This window comes from Paralichthys olivaceus, chromosome 8 (genome assembly GCF_024713975.1).
Source record: "Paralichthys olivaceus isolate ysfri-2021 chromosome 8, ASM2471397v2, whole genome shotgun sequence".
In the NCBI taxonomy this organism is placed as follows: Eukaryota; Metazoa; Chordata; class Actinopteri; order Pleuronectiformes; family Paralichthyidae; genus Paralichthys; species Paralichthys olivaceus.
Window position 1 is genome coordinate 7,523,962 of NC_091100.1, and position 22,365 is coordinate 7,546,326.

At 42.3% G+C, this 22,365-nt stretch overlaps 1 protein-coding gene and 1 long non-coding RNA gene across 3 annotated transcripts in view; one reads left to right on the top strand and one right to left on the bottom strand.

The window, feature by feature from the left end:
- The window catches only part of LOC109638256 (uncharacterized), a 178,336-nt gene extending 156,624 nt beyond the window's left edge, over window positions 1–21,712 (top strand). The window contains exon 7 of the long non-coding RNA XR_011243928.1: window positions 16,873–21,712. This is a non-coding gene — a long non-coding RNA (uncharacterized lncRNA). The remainder of the gene's footprint in view (window positions 1–16,872) is intronic.
- Window positions 8,235–10,902, bottom strand: lsm6 (LSM6 homolog, U6 small nuclear RNA and mRNA degradation associated). Of its 2 annotated transcripts, none has more exons than XM_069530387.1 (4): window positions 10,771–10,902; window positions 10,236–10,342; window positions 10,034–10,147; window positions 8,235–8,424 (listed from the first exon to the last, which is right to left on the bottom strand). In XM_069530387.1, exons 2-4 carry the CDS (start codon window positions 10,327–10,329, stop codon window positions 8,390–8,392), a joined length of 243 nt encoding a protein of 80 aa, XP_069386488.1. In that variant the 5' UTR covers window positions 10,330–10,342; window positions 10,771–10,902; the 3' UTR covers window positions 8,235–8,389. The 2 variants fall into 2 exon arrangements, with proteins under 2 accessions (XP_069386488.1, XP_069386489.1); XM_069530388.1 differs by lacking the exon at window positions 10,771–10,902 and adding an exon at window positions 10,442–10,768.
- Window positions 21,713–22,365: the final 653 nt, after the last annotated feature.

Here is a 22,365-nt window from a genome sequence, read left to right on the forward strand (position 1 = left end):
TCCCTTCTCCATTATCTGAAAATGCATATTTCTTAATTATTCATCGCGAGGCATTGAAGCACCCAGGTCTTTTAAATTTTTTATTTCTGCTCAGCTTCAAACAGTAGATCTTGTAAAGGGGACCCAGTTTTGGGGTGTGGGAATTGCTTCAGGGCGAAGCTGACAGGGTTTTTCAGTCTCGAGGCACCTCTCGCTTTTTCTTTACAGCAAAGCAAAGGAACAAATCCAGGTCAATTAAAATAAGGAACAAGAGGGTTGAGTGGCTGGCTGAGAGTGGGATCCACCACCGATGTCTGCCACACGAGGGCGCTAGGGGCTTAGATATATCTGCAAAAGCCATGTAGGAGAAACACACTGCAGGGAAGAGTGGTCCAGATAATATGAAGATAACCAAAACATGCACACCTTTAATTTGAAGGTCATACAAGCTTTTCCTGTTGTGGATATAGCATCAATATCGTCACAATATGATGACAAATAAATATGATGTAAGAATATTTCTCAAGCTGTAGTTTGTGGTCTTGTTAAAAGCAGTGACCCTTCACTTCACCTCGCTTCATTAAACGTCTGTCAAATGTCTCCTACTCCAGGTCTTTCTTTATATGAGGCTTCCTTATAAAAGGAGCTCCTCCATTTCTACAGGCGCCTTCTGCCAGAAGTGTGTGTGTGTGTGTGTGTGTACCAGTGTGCCAGAGAGCATCTCCTCTCCACTTTCCATGACGGTCGTTAAAAACTCTCAAAGTGACGTGCTCACGTAAAAAGCATCGGTGGCTAACCTGCGGAGTGTCACATTGAATTTAATGGCTTCTTGTTGCTGCACTGTTCTGTGATGGAAATCATATCTTGATGTGAAAGGTGCTCTCCTTCGTCTGCCTCGTAATATGTTTGACGCAAATGTTCACGCACAGTCCCTCACACACACACACACACACACACACACACACACACACACACATACACAGACAAATGCAGTCAGAGGAGCAACTTAGCTCAGGCCCAAGACTGAAAGGCTGTAATTGTGTTTATGACAGAGCCCTGACTCTGATACTGGCCCGAGTCCAGTGTGTGTGTGTGTGTGTGTGTGTCTGTCTGTTTGTGATAGATTAGGTAGCTCACTCTGTGTTCCTGAGTGTTAGGTAAATGTGTGTGTGCGGTTGAGTCTGTAGCCTCCTTATGACCTCCCTGATGGCCAGAGATGGGCTCAAGTCATAACTCTTCTGTCTGGCTTTACCCTTGAGCAATATCACAGGCCCTCTAAGTGCAGTGAGTCAAACCACCGAGCTCTCTCCATAGCTGCGGACGCACAATCTGAAGCAAGCACACACACTCAGTCAGACGCCAGGACCGTCTTCAACGCAACTTAGAGCAAAGAAGTTCCATTAGATTAAAATTCCAGTTTAGAGCCACATGAGTTATATGATTTTATTTCCACATTATTTTACCATTAACTGTTTTTGTTATAATACTACTGTACACAACACAGTAAAATGATTCTGTAAACCTGTATGATTATTGTGTCCGCTCACCTGGTTGATCAGGTGCCCCATGTACTGAGGATGGAGCGGCTGCAGAATCCGTTTCCACCCGGCACTTTACTGCGTGTCTCTTTCCCACCTTTCACACTTGGATCATGTCCCGTTAAGACCATAGTGCCCAAAAAACATTTTAAAGAAAACATATAAAGGATTTACTTTTTTTGTCCACTTGGGGGCAGAGGAAAGAAACTGTAAACACAACACTGTTTATCTCTATCTGTTAAGTTAATGGAGCAGTGTTGAAGCAAACAGCTGCTCATTTACATCCAGCAGATCCAGAGCAAGTACATGGATCATTAGCTGCTAACTGTGTCAGTCACTTGTTGTTGGGCAAAGGATTAAACCCCCAAAAAGTCAAGTCTGAAGTGAAACTCTGTGTAGAGCTGAGGAGAGCTGCACATTCGGATGATGGTTACTAATTATTACTGATATAACTAGAGTTACACTCAGTAGAGCTCATTCCTCCGTCATGTCCAACAGTCCCTTTAAGTTCTGCATCTAATCCATCATTTTTATTTGCACATGGTTCTGAGGCTATTGAAGATGCATATAAATAGTTGATTCTCAACTGAATCCAAATCATCTCAGCTAGAAATGTATAATAGCTACAGGTTTGAATTTGTTATCGCACAGCAGCTGAAATACCTAACCCCCTACGAAACTGAATTTAAATCCACTAGATCCATTTGTTTTGACCAAACCAAATTGCACACAATCATAGATATCAGTCTCCTAAATATGCCTGATTTGTTTCATCAAGATCTATTATTTAACTCACTTTGTTAAAGAAAGTCTTGGGGAAGAATCCTCTCTTTTGTAAGGATCCCTGCAAAAAATGTTATGATTTCTTTCCTGGCCCATGTATCATCCTTCAACCAGCCTCTGTGGAAATCTGTTAAGTAGTTTTTGTGTAATCCTGCTGACAAACCAACCAACCACTCAATGGTCATGGGTGAAAACATAATCTCCTTGTCAGAGGTAAAAATATTGAGCAGCTTTAAATCTTTTGTTTGCCCTTTTAAAAACCTTAGAAAGGGGGATACTCATATTTTCCTTTGTGCTTACTCTTTGAGAATCATTTTAAAGAACAAGGTTGGACCAATTCCTGAAAAACTGCAGCCTGAAAGTCTCTGCACTGTTGTACTCAAGGGCAAAGGTTCATGTCTTGGCTGCTGACGACCATGCAAACATTTTCACTTCCTCTACATCTCATGTAGTGACACACCAGCCGCCTGTGGCCGTTAGTCTGAGAGGAAACAACAACAAAAGCCTCTTGCAATACCATTATTACCAATTTGGGTGCTCGCCAGCAACACGTGGGATTACCTTGCATGGCAGACAAATTGGCAATCGGAAAGCCAGAGTAATGGAGGCTAATTGCCTGAGTGCAGGGCTAGTTTGTATTTCATGCAAATCTCATGTGCATAGTAGTGAGACTTGGCTGACAAATAGGACAAGCAATAGCCCTTCTGAAGCACAAAGGCAACGGGAAAAGGCTCTTTGACGCAGACTGTGTCATTCTCACTAAATGTTACTCATATGCACTGATGACCTCATTCATGTGGTCATCAAGTGTTTGTCACAGGATTTTACTCGTGAGTTTCCCTGAAATCTTCTTCTCAGTATCAAAGGTGAAAAGTTCAGATGTGTATATTTTGGACTGAGGACAGTCAAACATGTCCAAGATGAGTCTCAAGCCAGTCTCATGACTTTTTGGTCTCTTAATACTGACAAATAAAATGCCATTACTTACTGATGCCCTTAATACAAAGCTTTATAAAGAGGGGCTTGTTTAGACATAGTCACCTTAGTAGATAGGACTAATAGATTACTATTAGATCCATGTGACTTAAAGGACAGCCCGGCGCTGCCACTTCTGTCTTACAGATCAGAGGTTTCACTATAGGTCAAATACAGAGTTTATTTCACCTCGAGGTCAGTGTAACTGCTCCTCTCGAGGTTATTATATAGATTCATTACGTACACAAAGGAGGTTATGTTTTCACCACTGTCCATCAGTTTGTTAAGGATTTACACAAAACTTGGTGAAAAGATGGGACAGGGGTCAGATCCACGATTTACTTTATATAACACTGTGAGGAGTTTTTGACATTTTCCCAGAGAACAATTAATAAAAGATACAATTTGGGATGTATAGTGGATTGAACTTTTTTCCAGCCACTGTGTGTTAAAACCTGTAACCAGCACCAACATGTAGCTAAGAAACATAATGTAGCCTGAGCTATAAGGCTTGTTTCAATTAAACTGGTGGTATCCATTCTGCTGAGCGTGATTCTAGTCTATGACTTTCATTTTTATCATTGTGAGCAATTTGATTCATTTCTTTTTTCCCTTTTCTGTTAAAAAGTTTATTTTCAATTGAATATTAACTTTTAACACTGGAACCTTATTTAACAAAAAGACTCACCTCAAGGCCGTTAGTAGCTGTCAATCATATCGCTTCTTGTTCTTCATCAAGTCAAAGTCTTTCGGCTCTGTTAAAGCCCATAAATATAGTTTGTGTCTAATATTATAACCTTTACCAGATGAAATATATGAAGAAAACTATCTTCAATGCTTGTGATAAAAAATAAATATTAGACACTTTGGAAAAGTTGATATAAAGATGCAACAGTTTACTCCCTCACTGCAGCTTCACTTGATTTTGTTGCTGGAGGTATGAGACACTTTGATGAGTAAGATGAGCGATGTAAAACATAATCGAACTCCACTGTTGCTTTGTCCAACAGAAAAGTGATGATGTGCTCTGTATTCACGTCCATCCATCTTACTGTGGCATAAGGGGGGCAGGTCAATAATACAATATGGTTAACGTGTAGTAAGATTTCAGGAGAATGTGTTTCCAAAATAGACCCTGCTGTTGTGTGACAGCTGGAGAGTCTTTGGGGTGTCAGGGTCAAGGACTCACGTGGAGCATGTTACTGCATCATGCAAGAGTTTCTCCGCCTGGTGTCTGTGAGTCTGTCGCTGCTCAAAGTATCAGATCCTGTGCAACACACGCACACACACAGCAAATGCTCTGTGACTGCAACCATGCAGCTCTCTGGCCTCCTGAAGGGTACCTACTTGCGCTCCCCTAACCTTACCATCTGCATCACGCTGCCATCCGGAGCCAAGATAAATCACGAAAAGCCCCTGTCCGTGCTGGGAATAGCTTCTTCCAGATAAGAGGGTCAGGGGTCACATTTCTGGCCAAGGTTGACTCTCCTCGGGCTAAATAAAGAGCCTAGGGGTTGCAGAGCGTCACGGGCCGGCACAGGCCCTCACACTCAATTAGGATCAAAACAACCGTCACACTTGAACTTGGATTTAGGTTACGGAAAGAAGACAAAGTGGAGCAGGGAACCTTCTGGATCAAAATGTCAGCCATGCTCAGGACACTCATTTCACCGTGATATATTCTTTAAGGGGACAGGCTATTACTCGATGAATGGATTGATAGACAGAGGAGAGATTGGCTTCATTAATCAGCAGCAGCTGTCTTCAACATAAGCCCGCCATTGTTAAGCTGTTTCTGTGGTATTTGTTTATTCTGCGCTAACCTAACGGAACCTGTGACCCAGGCTGGTGGAATGTGAGAGCGTAGACGCAGTGTGGGAGGTCACGGCCGTCATTTACATCCTAAACACGTGACGGGCTGTCAGGCCGAGGTTAAAGCTGGACAAGTTCAGGATACCGATGCAGTTTGAGGAGGATGCCTCGATTTACACAGGAAAAAAAACAAAACTGTGACTTAGAAAAACCTGATCTTTGTTTAACTCTGTAGTATGAGCCATGGAAGAACTCATAAGTTTTGGGGTGCGTCTGGATCAAGGGGTTGGATCCAGGATTTTTTTTTCAGTTTCTGTAACATTGTAACATTCTTTTTTTATGTGTGTGAAATTTGGTGCAGCTTGATTATGCACACGCCTGAGTGCCATTCTAGTTTGTGCTGGTTTTGTGATGCATTAAACTGCAACATGCCTCATATGTCCAACCCTGTATGTTGCGTCTATGATGCATTCACTGACACCTCAGAACATGTACATGTGCTGCAATGAGAAGAAAAACAAAGGAGGAGAAAAAAAATAACTTGAATGTTCCCAATGTGTCGCAGACTCTGTGAACCCTGGCAAATACATTCATGTGAAAGAGCTAAATAGATTTGCATGGAAATGTGTCCTCCAAATGAGAACATGGCACAGCCCAACACTGAGAAACACAGATTTTCAGGTTGTCCTTGTCATCTTTTGATCCCTTGTGAAAAGGCTAGACAGTCATGCTGCAGTGATCAGTCAGGGCCAAAGTCATACTCCCCTCCTCCTTCCCTCACTCCCTCCTTCCCTCCCTTTCCTCCTGTGTCTCTACTGTAGTTTTGCCGCTCTGGCAGCTGGTGGTGCTGTAAGACTTGGGTCTCTCCTTTTTTCCCCTTTTCTCCCTCCATAACAAGGCTGTCACCTATTCTATCCTCCTTTGTCCTCTCCCCTCCATCACTCACCTCCATACGTCAACACTGAGCCACTGCAGCATCCTCCGCCAGCCCCTGAGCCCGTCTGGCTTTGACGGGGGGGGGGGGCAGTGGGGACCAGTGGCCTCCAGAGCCAGATAAGGGGAAAAAGGCAAAAACTATATGAGAAATGAACAGAAGTTGATTTTTCACATTAATCAAGCTCCTTACTTTAATGTTCCAAAAGAGAAAGCATGTGGCTTGGAACAGGAGGTTGTGATGCTAAGATCAATACTCACATGTTGACAGGCACATGGACATGCAAAATGAGAAACATCAGTTGAGTGTTTTTGTACAAAAAAGCACATGGTTCAATACCACGATGTCTGCCACTAGGTCATTTGTGTGAATGGTATTAATTGGGTTCCCTGCGAGGCCACACAGCCAGCAGCTCAGTTATGATTCCAGTGGGTAAATATTTGCCTGTACTAACCCTCACTAGGTGCCATAATGATTCTTTGTGTGTTGCTCTGTGTACAATGCGTTTCTGTGTACACATCACTCAGTGGCCATGTCTGCCTGTGTGTGTGCGTGTCTGCGTTGCAGCTCAATTCCCCCCCCCCCCCCCCCAACATTCCCTCTGTACAGCTGCAGCTCGGCAGAGTTTGATCAATAACGTGTCCTTCATTCTCAAGTCGGGCCTGACCTTGGCAGCCTTTTGTCTCTTTCCAGGGGCCAGAGTGCGCATGTACAGGTTGGAAAACAAGGCTCTAAAAAATCCACCCTTGGAAGGAAAAGAATTCCCCTCTCTGCCTCCTCACTACAGCATTCTCATTAAGAGCCTAATGAATCATATATTTATAGCGTTCTTATCTTAGCGTAATGAGGTGATGCCACTTTTGAACTCATTTGCTAAATTATCACAGGCCACGCTGAAATGGAATAAACTTCCAATACCTTGCATATGCCTGCTGCATTCAGTCTCGCAGGGTGAAAACGTCAAATGGAGATGGCCAATGCCCGGCTCAGGAACAAAGAGCATCTATGTGCAAGTCACAAAAAAAGCTAAGCTGTGTGATCTGTGATGTTCAAACGCACTAAAACACGGAGGAGTGCCGCACAGGGCAGTGGGAGTTCATGTGTTACATCCGTTTACGTGTTAATGCAGCCTGATGAAACCTGCAGGTGGCACCATTTATAGATTAGTCCTGCAGTCACACTCCTTTTGTTATTCAGCAATGGATATCTGAATGGCCTGCGAGTGAACGTTTTCCTTTGTAATGGTACATGTCGAATGTGTCCATAGTCTTAGTGCTGCAGCAACAAGTTCTTTTTTATAGATGGGTCGTAAATCATGCAGTCATATGCTCAATGATTAATCTACTGGACACTGATACAAGTTCAGATGCAGGTACATTACTGGATTGAAGCAAACTCCCATCATTACAAATCTGTCCAGTGATGTCATTGTGTTGTTGTAGGAATACTTTCAGCAACATTACTCATCTTCAGTTTTAAAGCAGGGTTAAAGCTCAGTGAGGATTAATAAGTGTTTTTAATGTTGAACAGTTTTATTTTGAACTAGAATGACCCCGTCAATGCTCAACCAGTCCCCTTATAAAATTAACTAGATCCAGATTTTTATTTGGATCTGTACCACATTGCACACTCCAATAAATATCAGTCCCCTTAACACGTCTGATCCATGAATTATTCTGAGAAACAACGGAAAAGGCTAAAAATGCCTTATCTTATGATGTTAAAGTGGAAATAAAATGTCCGCCCTCAGATCCGGAGCCACACATATTTAATGTGATTATTATATGACTTGTAAAGATGTGTCCATGTGTGCATGGGCTGTTCAGTGGTGGGTTTACTGCAGGCCACTTGTATCAAGATCAATTACAAAATGAGCACATTAGCAATAAAAAATGACAATATCAAGTTCTAATCCTTTTGAAGCCTTGTGGTAAAACAGTGGTAGATTTGGGCGTCTTCGTCTGCTCCAGGGATAAACTATGAGGGATTTAGAGAAAGATGGATGGACCTTTTTCCCCTGCTACACTCCCACCGGCACTAGAGAAGCCTGATGGACGTTATTCAAGAATTAAATCACAAGATATTACAATATGAACTCATAAGTCTTTTAAATTATGCTTGATGAAATGATACTGTTGTATTTACATTGTGAAAAGGAGACATTTTTGTTTCTATATTTTTACCCAACTGGTATTTGACAATTAAGACATAAATCAAAACTCAGGATTTATTAACTTCCACTTTTACAAAAACAAACATTCTTCAGGACTTCAGGATTTACAGATCAAAAATCATAAGAACTCTGGACACTCGTCCACTCATGCATCAAACACTGGGAAATAAAAATGAAAACACAAAATCATCTTCACTACACTTTCCTCTTCTGGGTGCTGATGTACAGAACTGTGGAGAGAGGGGAACAAGAATAAGATTCAAATTTCAGTTTTATTGAACAATATAACATCTCAGAAGCCAATTTGCTGACGTGTAATTTTGTGTTTTATTGTTATTTGCTGTGATCGTGTACCAAATGAAAATGTCTGAGCTTTCGAGAAGTGCAGTGTGATTTAATTTCAGTGTCAAGTGGTTGACAATATCAAGATGTAAATTTTTAATTGCAAAACACTGACATAAGTTTAGAAGGGAGAGTGGAAAAATTAGTAAAATGCTAAACTAATTAGCTAAAATAACCACATCAATCGCATGTTGTCTAATCTAAATACATTTGAATCCAGCCAAGAATTTTAATTTCTTTTTTATAAAAATACAAATAAATGTATTGACTGAAAAGTCTGCTAGAGTTGTGCGTTCACATGGAAATGGTGGTTGGTTATGAATGTTCTTTGCAGCTGACGTTTGATGCTTGGTGCTGTTTGCAGTCCCCCCACCCTCCACTTCCCATGGCTGACCACAGATTAATTATCTGAAGGAAACACAGACGCACTGAACAAGATATCACTGTGCAAGAAAAAGGAAAAATTCCATTTCTTTTCCCATGGATAAAATATTTACAGATGTATTAGACTGCAGACTTTACTAAGCTGCAGCTGGTTTGAGTTTTACTTCTCATTTTTTACATTTGGCTGAAGATTTTATGGATACAATAGATGATCATTTTAAATGCATCTATGGCTGCTGTTTATCACACTGAGTGCTCTGTTGACCAGTGGGACTCACAGTCAAGAGGGATTCATACAATAGATCCAGTACATGGCTGGAGTCTGAGAGACAGATGGATGAAGCTACAGACTTAGGTTCAAAAGAGATCAATCATCCATAGTTCATTCATTCATAGTTAGCTGATGTTTAAAAAAGTTTAAGGGCTTTCAATCTCTGTTGCTTTGAATTTCCTCACATTATAAATATTCCAGCGTATGGCTTGTGTCAGTGGATGACGAGGAACAGTTCTTTTTTAAAATTATTATTCAATGTACAAATGACAAAACAAGTTAAAGCACCCACATCATAAAACCACCTTAATGCATCAGGTCTTTCTGAGTCAGAACTAATTTGTTTCTTTTCACCAGTTCATTTTTTTGTGAACTGGAACAATTAGGAGCGTTTGATTAAAAGGGGAAGTCACAGTAGTCAATCCTTTAGAAACAAACAGAACTTTCCAATATGACGCGTTTCCCTCTTTTTCTCTAGTAAAATCCTGCTTGTTAGTTTAATTTCTATGAAACCTCTGTAGACCTCACACGGCAAGTTACCAAGCTCAATTACCTGATTCCTCTAAATCATATTTAGAGAAACATTTCACTATAGCAGTAAGATTTGTATTCGCTAATGGATAAGCTGCTCATATGAGGGAATATGTGAATAACTGGGCCTCATAAATATAAAGAATAAGGTTCATGCCTGTTTGACACAACAAAGCGTAATAGTCCTCATAAAATATATATATAAAAGATTGAAATATAAAGGACAGACAGTTGTGTTTTATGTGCAAAGATGTAAAAGGAAGAAAATGGTCATTTATTTCAATAGAAACGTTAATATAAATCGATCTTACCATTGTTTCCTCTGAGAAAAGCATCTCCATACTTGTTCTTGAGCTGCCCGTTCACGTACTCCTCTGTCTGCTCGATGGCGATGTTCATGTAACCATCCAGACAGGCCAGCACACCTACACATGGATGACAGGCATGAATATGAGGGTTTACAGGGAACACTGCACGAACAGTTTGCAGGCAGAGACATGTCAGCTGCCTCACCTCTGTAATCGACCCCTGAGTTGAGCTTGACGACCACCGGTCTCCCGATGATCTGCTTCAGGAAGTCACTCGGGGTCTGTTTCCTCAGACTCATCTTGATGTTAGATCTGAGGGTTGAAAACAAAGGTTGATGCCTGCTGCTACATTAGCAACATCAGCTCTCGAGCACCGAACCAAGTGGCTAATTAACTAACAGACTAACTAACCAGCTCTCGATAGTCTTCCTCTGCTTAAACAACCTGTTTAATTAACGCTGAGCATCGAGTGTAGTGATGTTGATGTTTTCCCAAACACAATCACAGATCATATTAGGTGTGTGTAGCATTAGCCGCTAGCTAAAAAGCGTAGCTAACCCGCTAATTGCCATGTATTTAATAGAAAATGCTCGCGTGTTATTTGTTGTGAGAGCTTCCTCACACGTGTAGCAACTGTGTGCACGTTTCGTGGAATCAATGCGAACCAAAGTGAACACGGGGATGTGTGTTTGTATCAGAGTTGTTAGCGTTAGCATCGTGGTTAGCTTCAGCTCACTCACCCGGCGGACGTTTTCCAAACGATCGTGTCTGCTGTGGACCAATCAGAGGCGAGCAGTGTACGGCAGCCGAGGAAGGACAAAAGCCTGAATAACACTGTGACATGAGGCCAGAGAGAGAAGAGCAGACAGACAGAGACACTGAAGGTTTGTTGAGGGTCAACATACTTTGATTTGTTTAAAACACACTCTCACTCAACATATTATAGACACAGGGTCTCTGTATTCATGCAGGTCAGCCTAAAGGTCTCTATTTTACTCTCTACAAGCAGAGATCTATGTTGTCATAAGTTGATTATGTCAATTCAAATGAACATTATTCATCTGGAGGTTTTCTCTATTTTTCTGTCTGTCACCAGGTCAAAGGTGAGAAGATAATTCCTTTATATAAAATATAAAAGGCATCACAAAACATCCTTGTTAAGATTATACAGGATTCAATTAAAAAGGAGAGAATAACAATTAATGTATAAAACAAGAAATAAAAGACTAAGTAACCGTGCTGTGTGAGCAATTAGTTACTTTTTAATTTAATAGAAGGCCATTTTAAACAGGACAGTCTTCAGCCTTGATTTTAAAGAACAAAGAGTTGCAGCTGACCTGCAGCTCTCTTGGAGCTTCCAGCACATACGTGGAGCATAAAAGATAAAAATTGATCCCACTACCAATCCTGATAGTTCATTCATCGTTGCCAATGTTTACTTTACAAACTTAAGTCAAAGATCTAACCCTCACTTAGATGTACATGGGCATTGTATCAATCAATCCACACCCACTGTCCTGCTGCTTTAAAAACTCACTAGAGCATAAAATCTCTGCAGATGCACTATTTACTCTAAATTAATAGTTACTATAAAGTCTCACTGTCTAAGAATGGCATTTCAATTTTTTGGGAGAAAAAAGCTTAGACGTATTAGTCTCATAGTTTAAAGATTTACATCGTTAATATAGGAACAAACAGGGTTTAGGCTTAAAGCCATAAACAAGCTCCCTGCCTTGTCGTTATCAAAACAATTCCTGGAATGCACTGACTTTCACAGATCAACATGTGTGTCACATAATCTCAGGGAGGATTTTGTCCCTGGGTTTCTGCGCTATGGAGAGGTTTTACAGCACAGCTTCCTTGGACCTGTGCAAAGTTTCCCGGTCGTGAACATAAGTCAGGATGGAAGTTGGCTGCTATGCTGGACAGAGAACCTGTAGCCTGGCACCAGATCACTGGGTCGTGGTCTGATCTGCCGACAAGGACGGAGAATAATGTCTGGATCTTGATTTGATTTCCTCAAATTCAATTGACAGTGACCTAATAATTCTTATTTCATGCTTGCAAACTCTTAACTACTCAAACACAAATTATATTATATAATTATAATGCAGCTATAGCAGTTTTAAACACGCTTACTACTGTGTGTATCCTACCTGAAAATGAGTTGAGTGCCCTTATTAAACTTAAGTTGTATATTTTAGTCTCCCATGAAATTCAAATCATGGTTTAATATTCTTAAAAGGACATCGGCTCTTAAAATAATTTAGTTTCATTTTTAAAATCTGTCATAGTTTAGTCATGAGTCTTATTTTTTAGGAGTGTAACTAAAACTAAAGGTCCTTGAGGATTCAGATCTTGTCTTTAGTTTATTCTGCTCCAGCTCTGCTCTGTTGTGAAGGATAAGAGAAAGTCTACCATCTGACAAAACTCTGGTTGCTGGGTGCATGACCCAAACACTGCCCAGCTTGGGAGGTACATGAAAAATGGTGTAGGGGGGAAATCGGGATGAAATGTTGAGGTGAAAGATAGAAGAGGATCGGGGGAGGAGGGATGTGCCAGTACGTGTTAACAGAGACAGAGAGGTTGCGGAAAAGAGAGCGAGAGGGAGAGAGATGGCGAGAGAAAGAGGGATTGTGAGAGGTGGAATCATAAAGTACTTCTTGTGTGTCTAGACAGGTTGCTTGTTAGGAGGGCATGGCTAGCCCTGTGGAGGCTAGAGGTTAATTTGGTATCTGCTGCTGTGTTAAACTAAGGTCAGTACTACAAGTCCTTAAGTCATAAACAAGAGTGGTTAAGAGCCATGTATACACCTAGGCACCAGTTAATGAATATTCAATGAAGGTTTTTTTCCCCCTTGTCCCCTGTTGCCTTCGTTGTTGCTTGCTTTGAAAGAAATTTTGGAAATAAAAAAATAATCCACAGTTTATTTCTGTGGTCTTCAAAAGTGACCTCTGCACACTTACATTTCATCTGCCCTTTTTTTTTATCAGAGTCCAGACCCTCAGTCGTAACAGAAAGTGTCTTTTTGCTCTTGGAAATGTGGCACCCTAATTATGCAGCACTGTCCCTGACTGCACCAAATGTAACCTCCCATAATTTGATTACTTAATAAATAATAAAACTGATAATGTAATAACAATGTGATGATAAAGTTATAAAGTTTGTCGTCAAAAATAAATTTTCAACTTACGGCCAAGGCTATATCCTCACTGGCATTTGATGCAGATGTTTTATTATGTTGCTTGGTAAGTGGGCAGGCATTGAGAGAATAAGTGAGTGAACTGACTGCTCACATGTGTGGTTCCATGGTATCCAAGGGAATAAGTATGTTTTGCTTGTAACCTGCAGAAATCCACAGACGATAGATTATGACTCATTTGAAATGGGGGTTAATTGTAAACAATGACACTGTGGCCTTAAATGACCAGGATCACATCCCACTTTACGGCAGCATCAGTGATGGCCACACAATTTGCTGCCTTTACATTATGTGGAATTAAGGTGCAAAGGTGTACATGTCACATTCTCTGTGACAGGAACCACATATGTTCTGTTTTCAGCCTACAGTCTCCCTGTTATCTGATTGACAGACATTTAAATCATCATTTATTTTTTAATTATTATGTGACAATGGTCTGTAAAAATGTCACTCCTCATTTCAATTAATTTCATTATTATAATTATATCATAATTAATTTGATAATTTATATACTTTTGTATCAGTTTGTTTCCTCTGAACACCTCACTGTTCTATTAATAACTAAGCCAATAAATGAGTTTGTGTGATGTGACAGGAGTTACTCATATATTACTTTATACATAACTAGAAAGTACATTTTATTAAATAAGTGTTGTAGTGTTGCATGTTTCCATAAGTGGCCAAAAATGTCTTGCAGGCTTAATTGTCTTTTGGCTAAAGCACCTTTCAGTGTTTAAAGTATTCAGTAGTATTTTATGGTTCGTCTCCTAACCAATTATATTTTGGTAGTAAGGTTGTAGTAAATTGTAGCAAGCAATATTAGCAGTATTCATATTAACAAGTATTTATCCATTATATTTTATGCAGACACACACTGCTATAATTCAATTATTTCAGTCTCTTTGACATATTTAAAACATCATGTGAACGATCCAAACCATCAATGTCTGGACAAGCAGTGAGTGACTCTCCCTCCAAAATGCTCTGACCTTCCAGTACAAGAGTCGACAGAAACAGTAGCGCTGTCAATTGAGAGACAAATCCTGTCTCCATCCTCTGACCTCTTAACCCCAAGGGGCGTGCTAGTGAAATAGACAGATTATGGTGACGAGAGAAGCTATTGTAGGTTGGAAATGGGGAACTGGACCAAAAGAGGAAGGGGCTCAAGGTGAGTTGGGAATAAGAAGGAGGAGGCGCATCCCTCTTGTATCCAAAAGCAATATGCAGGATGGGGGTGGAGGTGGAGGTGGGGGTCGGCGGTGCAGGATAAGGGGAGAGTCTAGACTGCATTGACCCTTCTGAAGCCAGGTTTTCTCTTCAGGTCAAGCTTGATATGGAGAAGATAATGGAAAAGCTTGGGGGAGTTTTCAAATAAAAAAACAGATTGGTAGACAGAGTATCCCTGGTCCTGCTTCTATGTAATCCCTAACTGTATGGAGGTAATAGCTTGGAAGTGATGGGAAACCTTTCTCTCACCAAAAAGGGGCCAGGAGACCTCAGCTGCACGGCTTCATGCTTGGATCTGTTGCCTTTGTAGCAACAAGGGTTGTTTTAGATGGCTCACTTGTTCAAAGCTCTCGTGACTCTTTTCATCCCTGCCCTCTGCTCATGTAACTGTGCAGCAGCAAAGGTGCTCTCCAAAACAGGTGGTGTGATCTTCAAATCCACTCTATATCCCATGTATGAGTTCTGAATTCCTTTGTCATAACCTGTAACTGCACATTAAAGAATGAAAATGTATAAGCTGTGGTGAATTACCCACACCGGGAGCGCAACAATTGTCCCTGTGCTTTGGGTTTTGCTCCCTATTATTTCCGTGCCAATGACAACTTCCACTTAATGACTCAGTTGTGAGCGCTGACAGTTGACAGCGGTTGGCTGGCCTGGGGCCCCCATGCTGAGGGAAGGGGGTGGCGCAAGGCAGACGAGGTGGGATGTAATCACTCCCTGTAATTTGGAGGAAATCCACTGAGCTGCTCACGGTCAAGATGAAAGCCCCCCTCTTGTTCTGACTCTCAACAGCCACCGAGCTCCACTGCTCGCAAAAGCCTGAAAAGAGAGGTTCAGAGAACCAATTCTGCCTGGTTTGCATCCCCCAGGGGTTAGTACTGGGACCATCTCAAATCAGCTACAGCCCCGGAGCCATGTTCTTTCCCCAAGGAGAAGCACTGCCGACAGACAGCCAGACTGCCCGTCCTGCGCTGTGTGGCCCATGCACAGCCAGCCAGCGAGCACACAACTCTCCTGAGAACGTCCTTAGTGGAAAGAGAGCTCAGTGGAGCTTATGCTGAGGGCTCCGTCTGTATCTGTCTGTCTGTCTGTCTGTCTGTCTGACACCCTCCTATGTCACCTTTTTCTGTTCCACTTCCCTTTAATACCTCAACCTTAGGCAAGTAGAGGAAGCATTTTAAATCCAGTTTCCCTTTTATCAGATTAAGGAAGAAAGATGTGTATTTTACAATGCTTAAAATAAACAATTTTTAACAATGTGACAAGCTTGTGGCTTGCATGGATAGAGTTGCCCATAGAGGCGCCCTGTCATTAGAATAATTATGTGCACAGTAACTAATAATTACACTTTGTTAACCTGAGCATACCTTTTTTGTCTAAATGTCAATTTCACAAGAAAATTTGGCTCAGGCCATGAGCAAATTACTCAGTTTTGTCACACAACACCATCGTACCAAGTTGTCAAAGAGACACTGTAGTGGTTTTGCTTGATAGATGGTGAATGGTGCTTATACAAGGAGCCACTCCAGTGCGCCCATAAATATGCATCGTGACATTTGGAACAAAGCCTCTCGTCCTCTCTTTCCTGATGAGCTCTGCCTGCATACTATAACATATTGCCATACTGTCACACCTTGTGTTTCATAGCCAATCTCTCTGTTCATCAACTTGGCAGATAACCTCTAGATGCTGACAGATGATATGGGGGATGGCATTAGGCCTTTATTGTATGCAAAAGCAGGATGCAATTTTCCTTCAGTGATGCTTATACAAGTAATTAATATTAAGTCCTTATTATTTCATGATGTATGGTTTTATTAGTGTTTTAAAAAGAAGGTTCCACTTTGCATTTTAACAATCTGGTTTTTTCGGACAGTTTGGGAAAAGTAAATCAGATTTAAGAACAGGTCAGGGTGAGGACATGTTCTCACTTTAACAGACCATAGTAAAGTAAGTGCAGAAGAATGCTCCCTGTTCTAACTGTAGCAACGAGAACATAGCTGGCCTCCTTCTCCAAACACCTCATTGCTTTAGAAAGGAATAAATATCCAAGACAGCCAGGAGCAGTTCCTTTCAAATCCCACACACACACGCATATCTCTCTCCCCCCTCCACGTCTCACTCTCACTCTCTCTTTCTGTCATTTGACCAGCAGTGCTTCCTGCCACTGAGGACCTGTGACTCAACAGCCAGAATACAGCAGCGTTCTCTTGCCCACCCTCTTGAATATTCATAGAAATCAGAGGACCGAAGCTCAGACCCTTCCATCTTGTATCCGTCCACATTTATATAAAAAGTGCATGTGTGTGTCGGAGGGGGGGTGTGTAAGTGAGCACTACATATCCAAACGGGTGCTGTGAGAGGGGGCGTGGGGGGCTGTTTTACACTAATTTCTTTATCCCTTTCACAGGAGTGCCATGTTACAAGAGAATTCCTGAGGCGAGCCAATGGCCCGATAAATCTGCCGGAGCCTCTCTCTCAATTTGTCTCCATGGAATGTCAGCTGGCAAGCGCCCAGACACTGAGAACCTCTTTTCACAATGCGCCAATCTAACAGACGAGATCCCATGTTGGAGCTACAGTACAAGGACTGGCATGGATAAATTGCCACGTGCCTTATCTTGGTCTCTTTATGTCTGACTGTCTGAGGTCTTGCTCCTCACACAGCCACGGAGGCCACTTCCTCCCAGACCTGCCGGTTAACCTGAACGGCTGAGCAGATGACACTGACAAAATGCAGGTGTCACAGAGGAGGAACCTGTGATATGACACAGACGCTGTGTCAACCCGTCTCTCTCCATATGACCCTCAGTGTGAACAGAAACTGTCCTGTTCTGGTGTCGTTCATCACTGCGCGGCGCAGCCTCCCAGAGAGTTCGGTCCAGGTGGTGGAAAGGCAGAGTGGGAGAACAGACCATGTTTGTGTGAAGATGCAACAACTATCTCTCTCTTTTTTTTCCCTTTCTCTCTCCTTCCCTCCCTCCCCCTTTCTTCTAGCAGACTGCTGTAGCACTCTTTGTACTCTGTTTAAAGGTTGTAGGTTAGAAAAAAAAAAACATGATCCCTCCCCACCTGTACCCCTAAATGAGTCATGAGCCATGAATGAATTCATCTATTTATTTATGTACAGTGTTTGCAAGAAAATACAAATATACTGACAAATAAGACTGTACAGTTGGTTTTCACTAATCAACATGTAAAGTGTTAATTACTGATTTATGAATAATTTATAGTCTACCACAGTAATTAATTAATATTACTCAACATCAGCTAACAGAACAACAGCCCACTTTCCCAGTGTATATGATCATACTATATAATTCAGGAATGACCTACAACCACACAGAAACAGATAGAGCTTGTCCTCTAGTTACATTGCACTACAATTAGATTATGATGTGCGATCACAATGTGGTAATCTGAGCATTTTAAAATATCTTTATTTTTCTAAAACAAAAACTCAAATCAAACGATGTAGGAAAAAATTAAAACCAAAATGAATTCCACTTTATCCTCCACAACAATTTCCACACAGCCATCCACACAAGCGTATTTAAGGGGTTCATGTTACTGCATGACAGTTGGCATGACTGTAAAAAAAAAAAGGCATGTGCCAAGTGGAGCTGCCAGTTCTCAGCATGGCCGGTTTTAATATTTTAATGTGTTTCATTACAACAGTACGGGCCAGATAGCCTTTCTGACGTCCTGACAATTGTCTGCAAATGAACAAGATTACATGACAAGCCCTGAATGACAGAGATACCCACGGCTGCCTACCCCAGCCACTTATCTGATGGTAGCCTAGCAACAGATCCCTGACCTGGCTTTGACCTCCACCCGATAAGGTCAACACCTGAAGGCTCTCCCATTGGAGGGCTGGCGGAGAGAGAGGTGGAGCTTGGGGATGTAGGGAGACAAAGGACTCACAGAGCAAGGGCAGCCTCCTCTGCATACAGTTCCCCGCTGACAAAAAATGTTTGTACAAAAGCATGCCAGACCTCTTTATGAGCATTCGTTTTACCTGCGTGTGCCTCAGAGACAAGCCAGTCACATAAGACCAGTCAAAGAACGACAGCATTTACCAGTGCAGGTTCCCTTTTAACGAATTCAGACAGCAGGGTCTTATTTTACGCAGGGTCAAAAATCCTTTCCCCTTCCACACGGCATCAATGCGTGGAGGAACAGCAGCTGTAACCGCTCATAAAGAAAACTATTGTGGGGACAAATAGAAGAGGTGCATTATGAAAGAGGTGCTGCATGTGAAATTAATCGAGCAGAGCAGCCCACCCTGATAGACGTCCCCACTTCTCTGTCGTTTGTGTTCAAACACATACAAAACCTCACTCAGTGTCGCAGCAGTGATATGGAAGTTAATCCAAATTGTGATAGTGGCAATATCCTATTAGACCATGGCAATAAAATCAAGCTGAGGCTGGTAACACATTACAGATATCAGAACATGTTCAGCATGCTCCATTACAATATGAAGTGACATTAATCAGCAGGGGCCCTCTTACACACACACACACACACACACACACACACACACACACGGAGGCATAAAACAAACATGCAAATCATACAGACACGCACGGGCTGAAAACTACAGCTAAAAAGCTAAACATATTTAAATGTTGAAGTGCTCTGTCAGCAGTAGATACAATTTAAATGGTGAAAAGAATTTAACTCTGCTCACCAAACTTCTGCAATAGAATTAGAGGCAGGTGACAGTGTTGCTGTAGTAGTGCTTTGTGACATTGTGTGAAAAATATTCTGTAGTTCCCTATGAAACCTGCTTGAAATCATAAAAGAGCACATTGTTTTTATTAGAGCTGTGTTTGAAAAGGTAATGTCACCATCGCTGCTTCCTTTTCAGTCTTTAGTCAGTTTGTAGTCAGACAGGGCTCAAGCTACGTTTTACATTGTGCGTCTCTTTCAATCTGACGTGCAGCATTGGCACTGCAGGGATGATCACTCAGCTTGTCAGGTTTGGCACTGCAAGCTAAAATAACTCTTGTCCCTGAGTCTCAGGACCTTCACTTCCCTCCAGGGCCTTTTGCAAGACCTCTGCCCCAGTTCACCCAGGGCAACCTAGGCTCCTCCTCTGTGTGTGTGTGTGTGTGTGTGTCTGTGTGTGTGTGTGTGAGGCTTTGTGTGTGTTTGTACTGTCTCCTTACTGCGGGTAAACTGTTGAAGGTCAGAGGGCAGGAAGTTGGCCACCTGCCTCTGTCACTAGTAAAAGTAGTCGAGCAGAGAGAGGAAGCAGAAGCAGGAGAGTAAGACATGGCGGACAGAAGGTATGAGTGAATACAGTACGGCTGTGTTCATGCCTGTCTCTGACAGCTGAATGTACAAGAGGGACTGTCAGATCTTTAAACAAGTGAAAATCTTGGTCATTTAAGTCCCATCCTCTAAACTCTCCTGCACATGTTCTTTATTTAAGTTTGTGAAACTTAGTTTATCTGATCTGCAGACGTCATGTGTGATTAAAGGAAATGACTGAAGGATTAAAGGAAATGACTGCTGTAAGCGTTCTGAGTTCCCCACGACCACCGCTGAATAACCTGGTGCAGGGAGCTCTCCATTGGAGTTTGCTGGAGGCGACAACCCTTCTCGCTCCCTGCATAAATGTGCCAACCGAGGACGAGCGCATAGAAGGCCAGAGGGCAAAAGGGGAGTGAACCACCTGCTTCTGTCACACTGTCAGGATGAAGGCGGACGAGTGCAAACAGGGTGAAGTGTGTGTATGTGTAGGGGTTGGGTTGGGTTGCGGATATTGTGTAGGAGGGGGGGGACAGGTGGCACGCCGGACAGTGCTGGCACAAGCCACCCCAGGATTTATCACTCAGCGACAGTCATGGCTGGGCAGAGGACAGATGTTTCTGTTTACCCCAGGGCAACATCTGACTGGCCCGGCCTAACGTTAGTCCAACCCGCCAATAGCCTGCACAGGACAGGGCCTGCGAGGATCGAGGAAGATGGAGAAAAAGAGACGGAGGAAGAAACTGGAGGATGTTCAGTTTGCCCCCAAGGCACATAAGCAAGTTAGCTCATTTCTCTGCAGTCTGCTCCATTCGCCACTGAAGCACCTGAAACTCATTTAGCCCCCGCTAACAGTTGTGCCACTACGGGGAACCATTTTAATAAGTAGTAATAATGCCGACTGACAATATGAGCTGTTTTGAAAGCAGGGAAGCTGCACCAGTTATTGGGAAGTGAAACAAAACATTTCTAATTGATCTGAGTACATTCTTGGCTTTGTGAATAAAACTCTTGCAGATGCACAGCACTTATTGCACTCACGTTATTCATGGGCTATTCAGTGAAAGCCCTTCTGCATTAGTGTATGTTGCAGCTGGGAAATTTGAGAACTGTCACCGTTAATATGGCTGGAGCGCTCATCCCTGGGGCAATGAGGAATGACCTTTAGGTTCAACCCTGAGTTAGGTCATGTCAGTGTTGCCATGGCGACTATCAGCAGACTGTCCTGTTGCCAGCATTACCTCAGCTGCCTGGCATTGTCGGGGTCAGGCTGTGACCTCCCCGTGGTGATCAAACTCAGCGGGGAACTAAAGCACCACAGAGAGAAACACCACTGGAGCTTATTTACTGTAAATGTCTTGTGAACGTCGTAGAAGTTTCTGATGATTTGTGTCTGGATTAAGTTTGTCTGTTGAATTGAGTTTGATATTGCATGAAGTTTACTGTCAGTAATTGCTGCTAATGTGGTGTAATAAGCAAAGAGTGGAAGATTTAGCGCTGACTAAATCATCCAGCATGACAAAAAAAAAACAAAGAGGAGAATCTCAGCTGCACAATTGGGCTGTTAATTCAAAATGTGTAAGTAAAACCATCCAACAAATCTGGAAACTCTTTAGTATTTCAATAAGCTGTAACTACACATGATGCATTATTGAAATTATAAAAAGTGTTGTGAGCACTGCATTGCATCATAAAGACATCATCACTGACTATTTGTTTGTAGTTTATCCTTCATCGGCACAGAATCACAAACATATATATGTAGGATATAACCTACCTGACTCTTGGCTTATCTGCTCTCTTGTCAAAGCACCAGCACATATGCAGGTGCAGGTGAGAAACACAGCTGTATACACATGAGCACACTCACACAAGTCGTAGACATTGCAATGTAAATCACCAGCCGACACTACCCTCTCCTCAACTGAAGGACCTAATGGGATGTCTTAATCATTTCATGCAGGAGATGCGATGATATATAACTCCTTTCTATTTGTGGAGTGTGTTTGTCCACTCTCCTCCTGATAGGCCCCATTTAATCATGTTGTTCTGTTTCCTAATTAGCAGAAATGCAAAGTGTCTTTGTCACCTGTGGACAGCCAAGAGCGCTAATTTGGGCTTTTCACTAATTGCCACGGTAACGAGCCTCCTGCGCCTCCGCTGGGGGTGGGTGGAAGGCATGGCAGGAGGAGGATGGAGGATGGAGGATGGAGGGATGGAGGGATGGAGGGATGAAGACACAGCTCTCCTCACACACGGGCCGAGGTGTGAAAGAACGCGGCGGGCCAACAGAACGCAGCCTGGAGGAGTCCAACAGCAGGGAGTGGGGGACAGCCTGCGCTGTGAAAAAGCCCCAACACCCAGCTGAGAAGGAGGAGGATTCAGCTCTGGCCAGTTCTCCTCCTTCAACTTTGATGAGGAGATGACTACATTGGGTTGGATATAGTCGCTGGACACTTTTCTGACACTGACACCTGTTACTAGCCCCCACCTTACTCAAATACTGGTTCCCACACATATTTTCTGCACAGTTCTTTTAATAGACAAATAAAGGTATAACTCAGCAGGCCGTTTTTAAATTAGTGGCTTAACATGGATAAAGACTGTGTGTGAGAAAAGAGCGGTGGTGATGAAAATAAAC

What these genes read in the sequence shown, in the direction of transcription:
- lsm6 (XM_069530387.1), bottom strand. Translation starts at nt 10,329, where the DNA reads ATGAGTCTGAGGAAACAGACCCCGAGTGACTTCCTGAAGCAGATCATC. An exon ending in CTCAGGGGTCGATTACAGAG is followed by an intron (nt 10,148 to 10,235) that starts GTGAGGCAGCTG and finishes ATCCATGTGTAG; the next exon opens with GTGTGCTGGCCTGTCTGGAT. An exon ending in TTTTCTCAGAGGAAACAATG is followed by an intron (nt 8,425 to 10,033) that starts GTAAGATCGATT and finishes CTCTCTCCACAG; the next exon opens with TTCTGTACATCAGCACCCAG.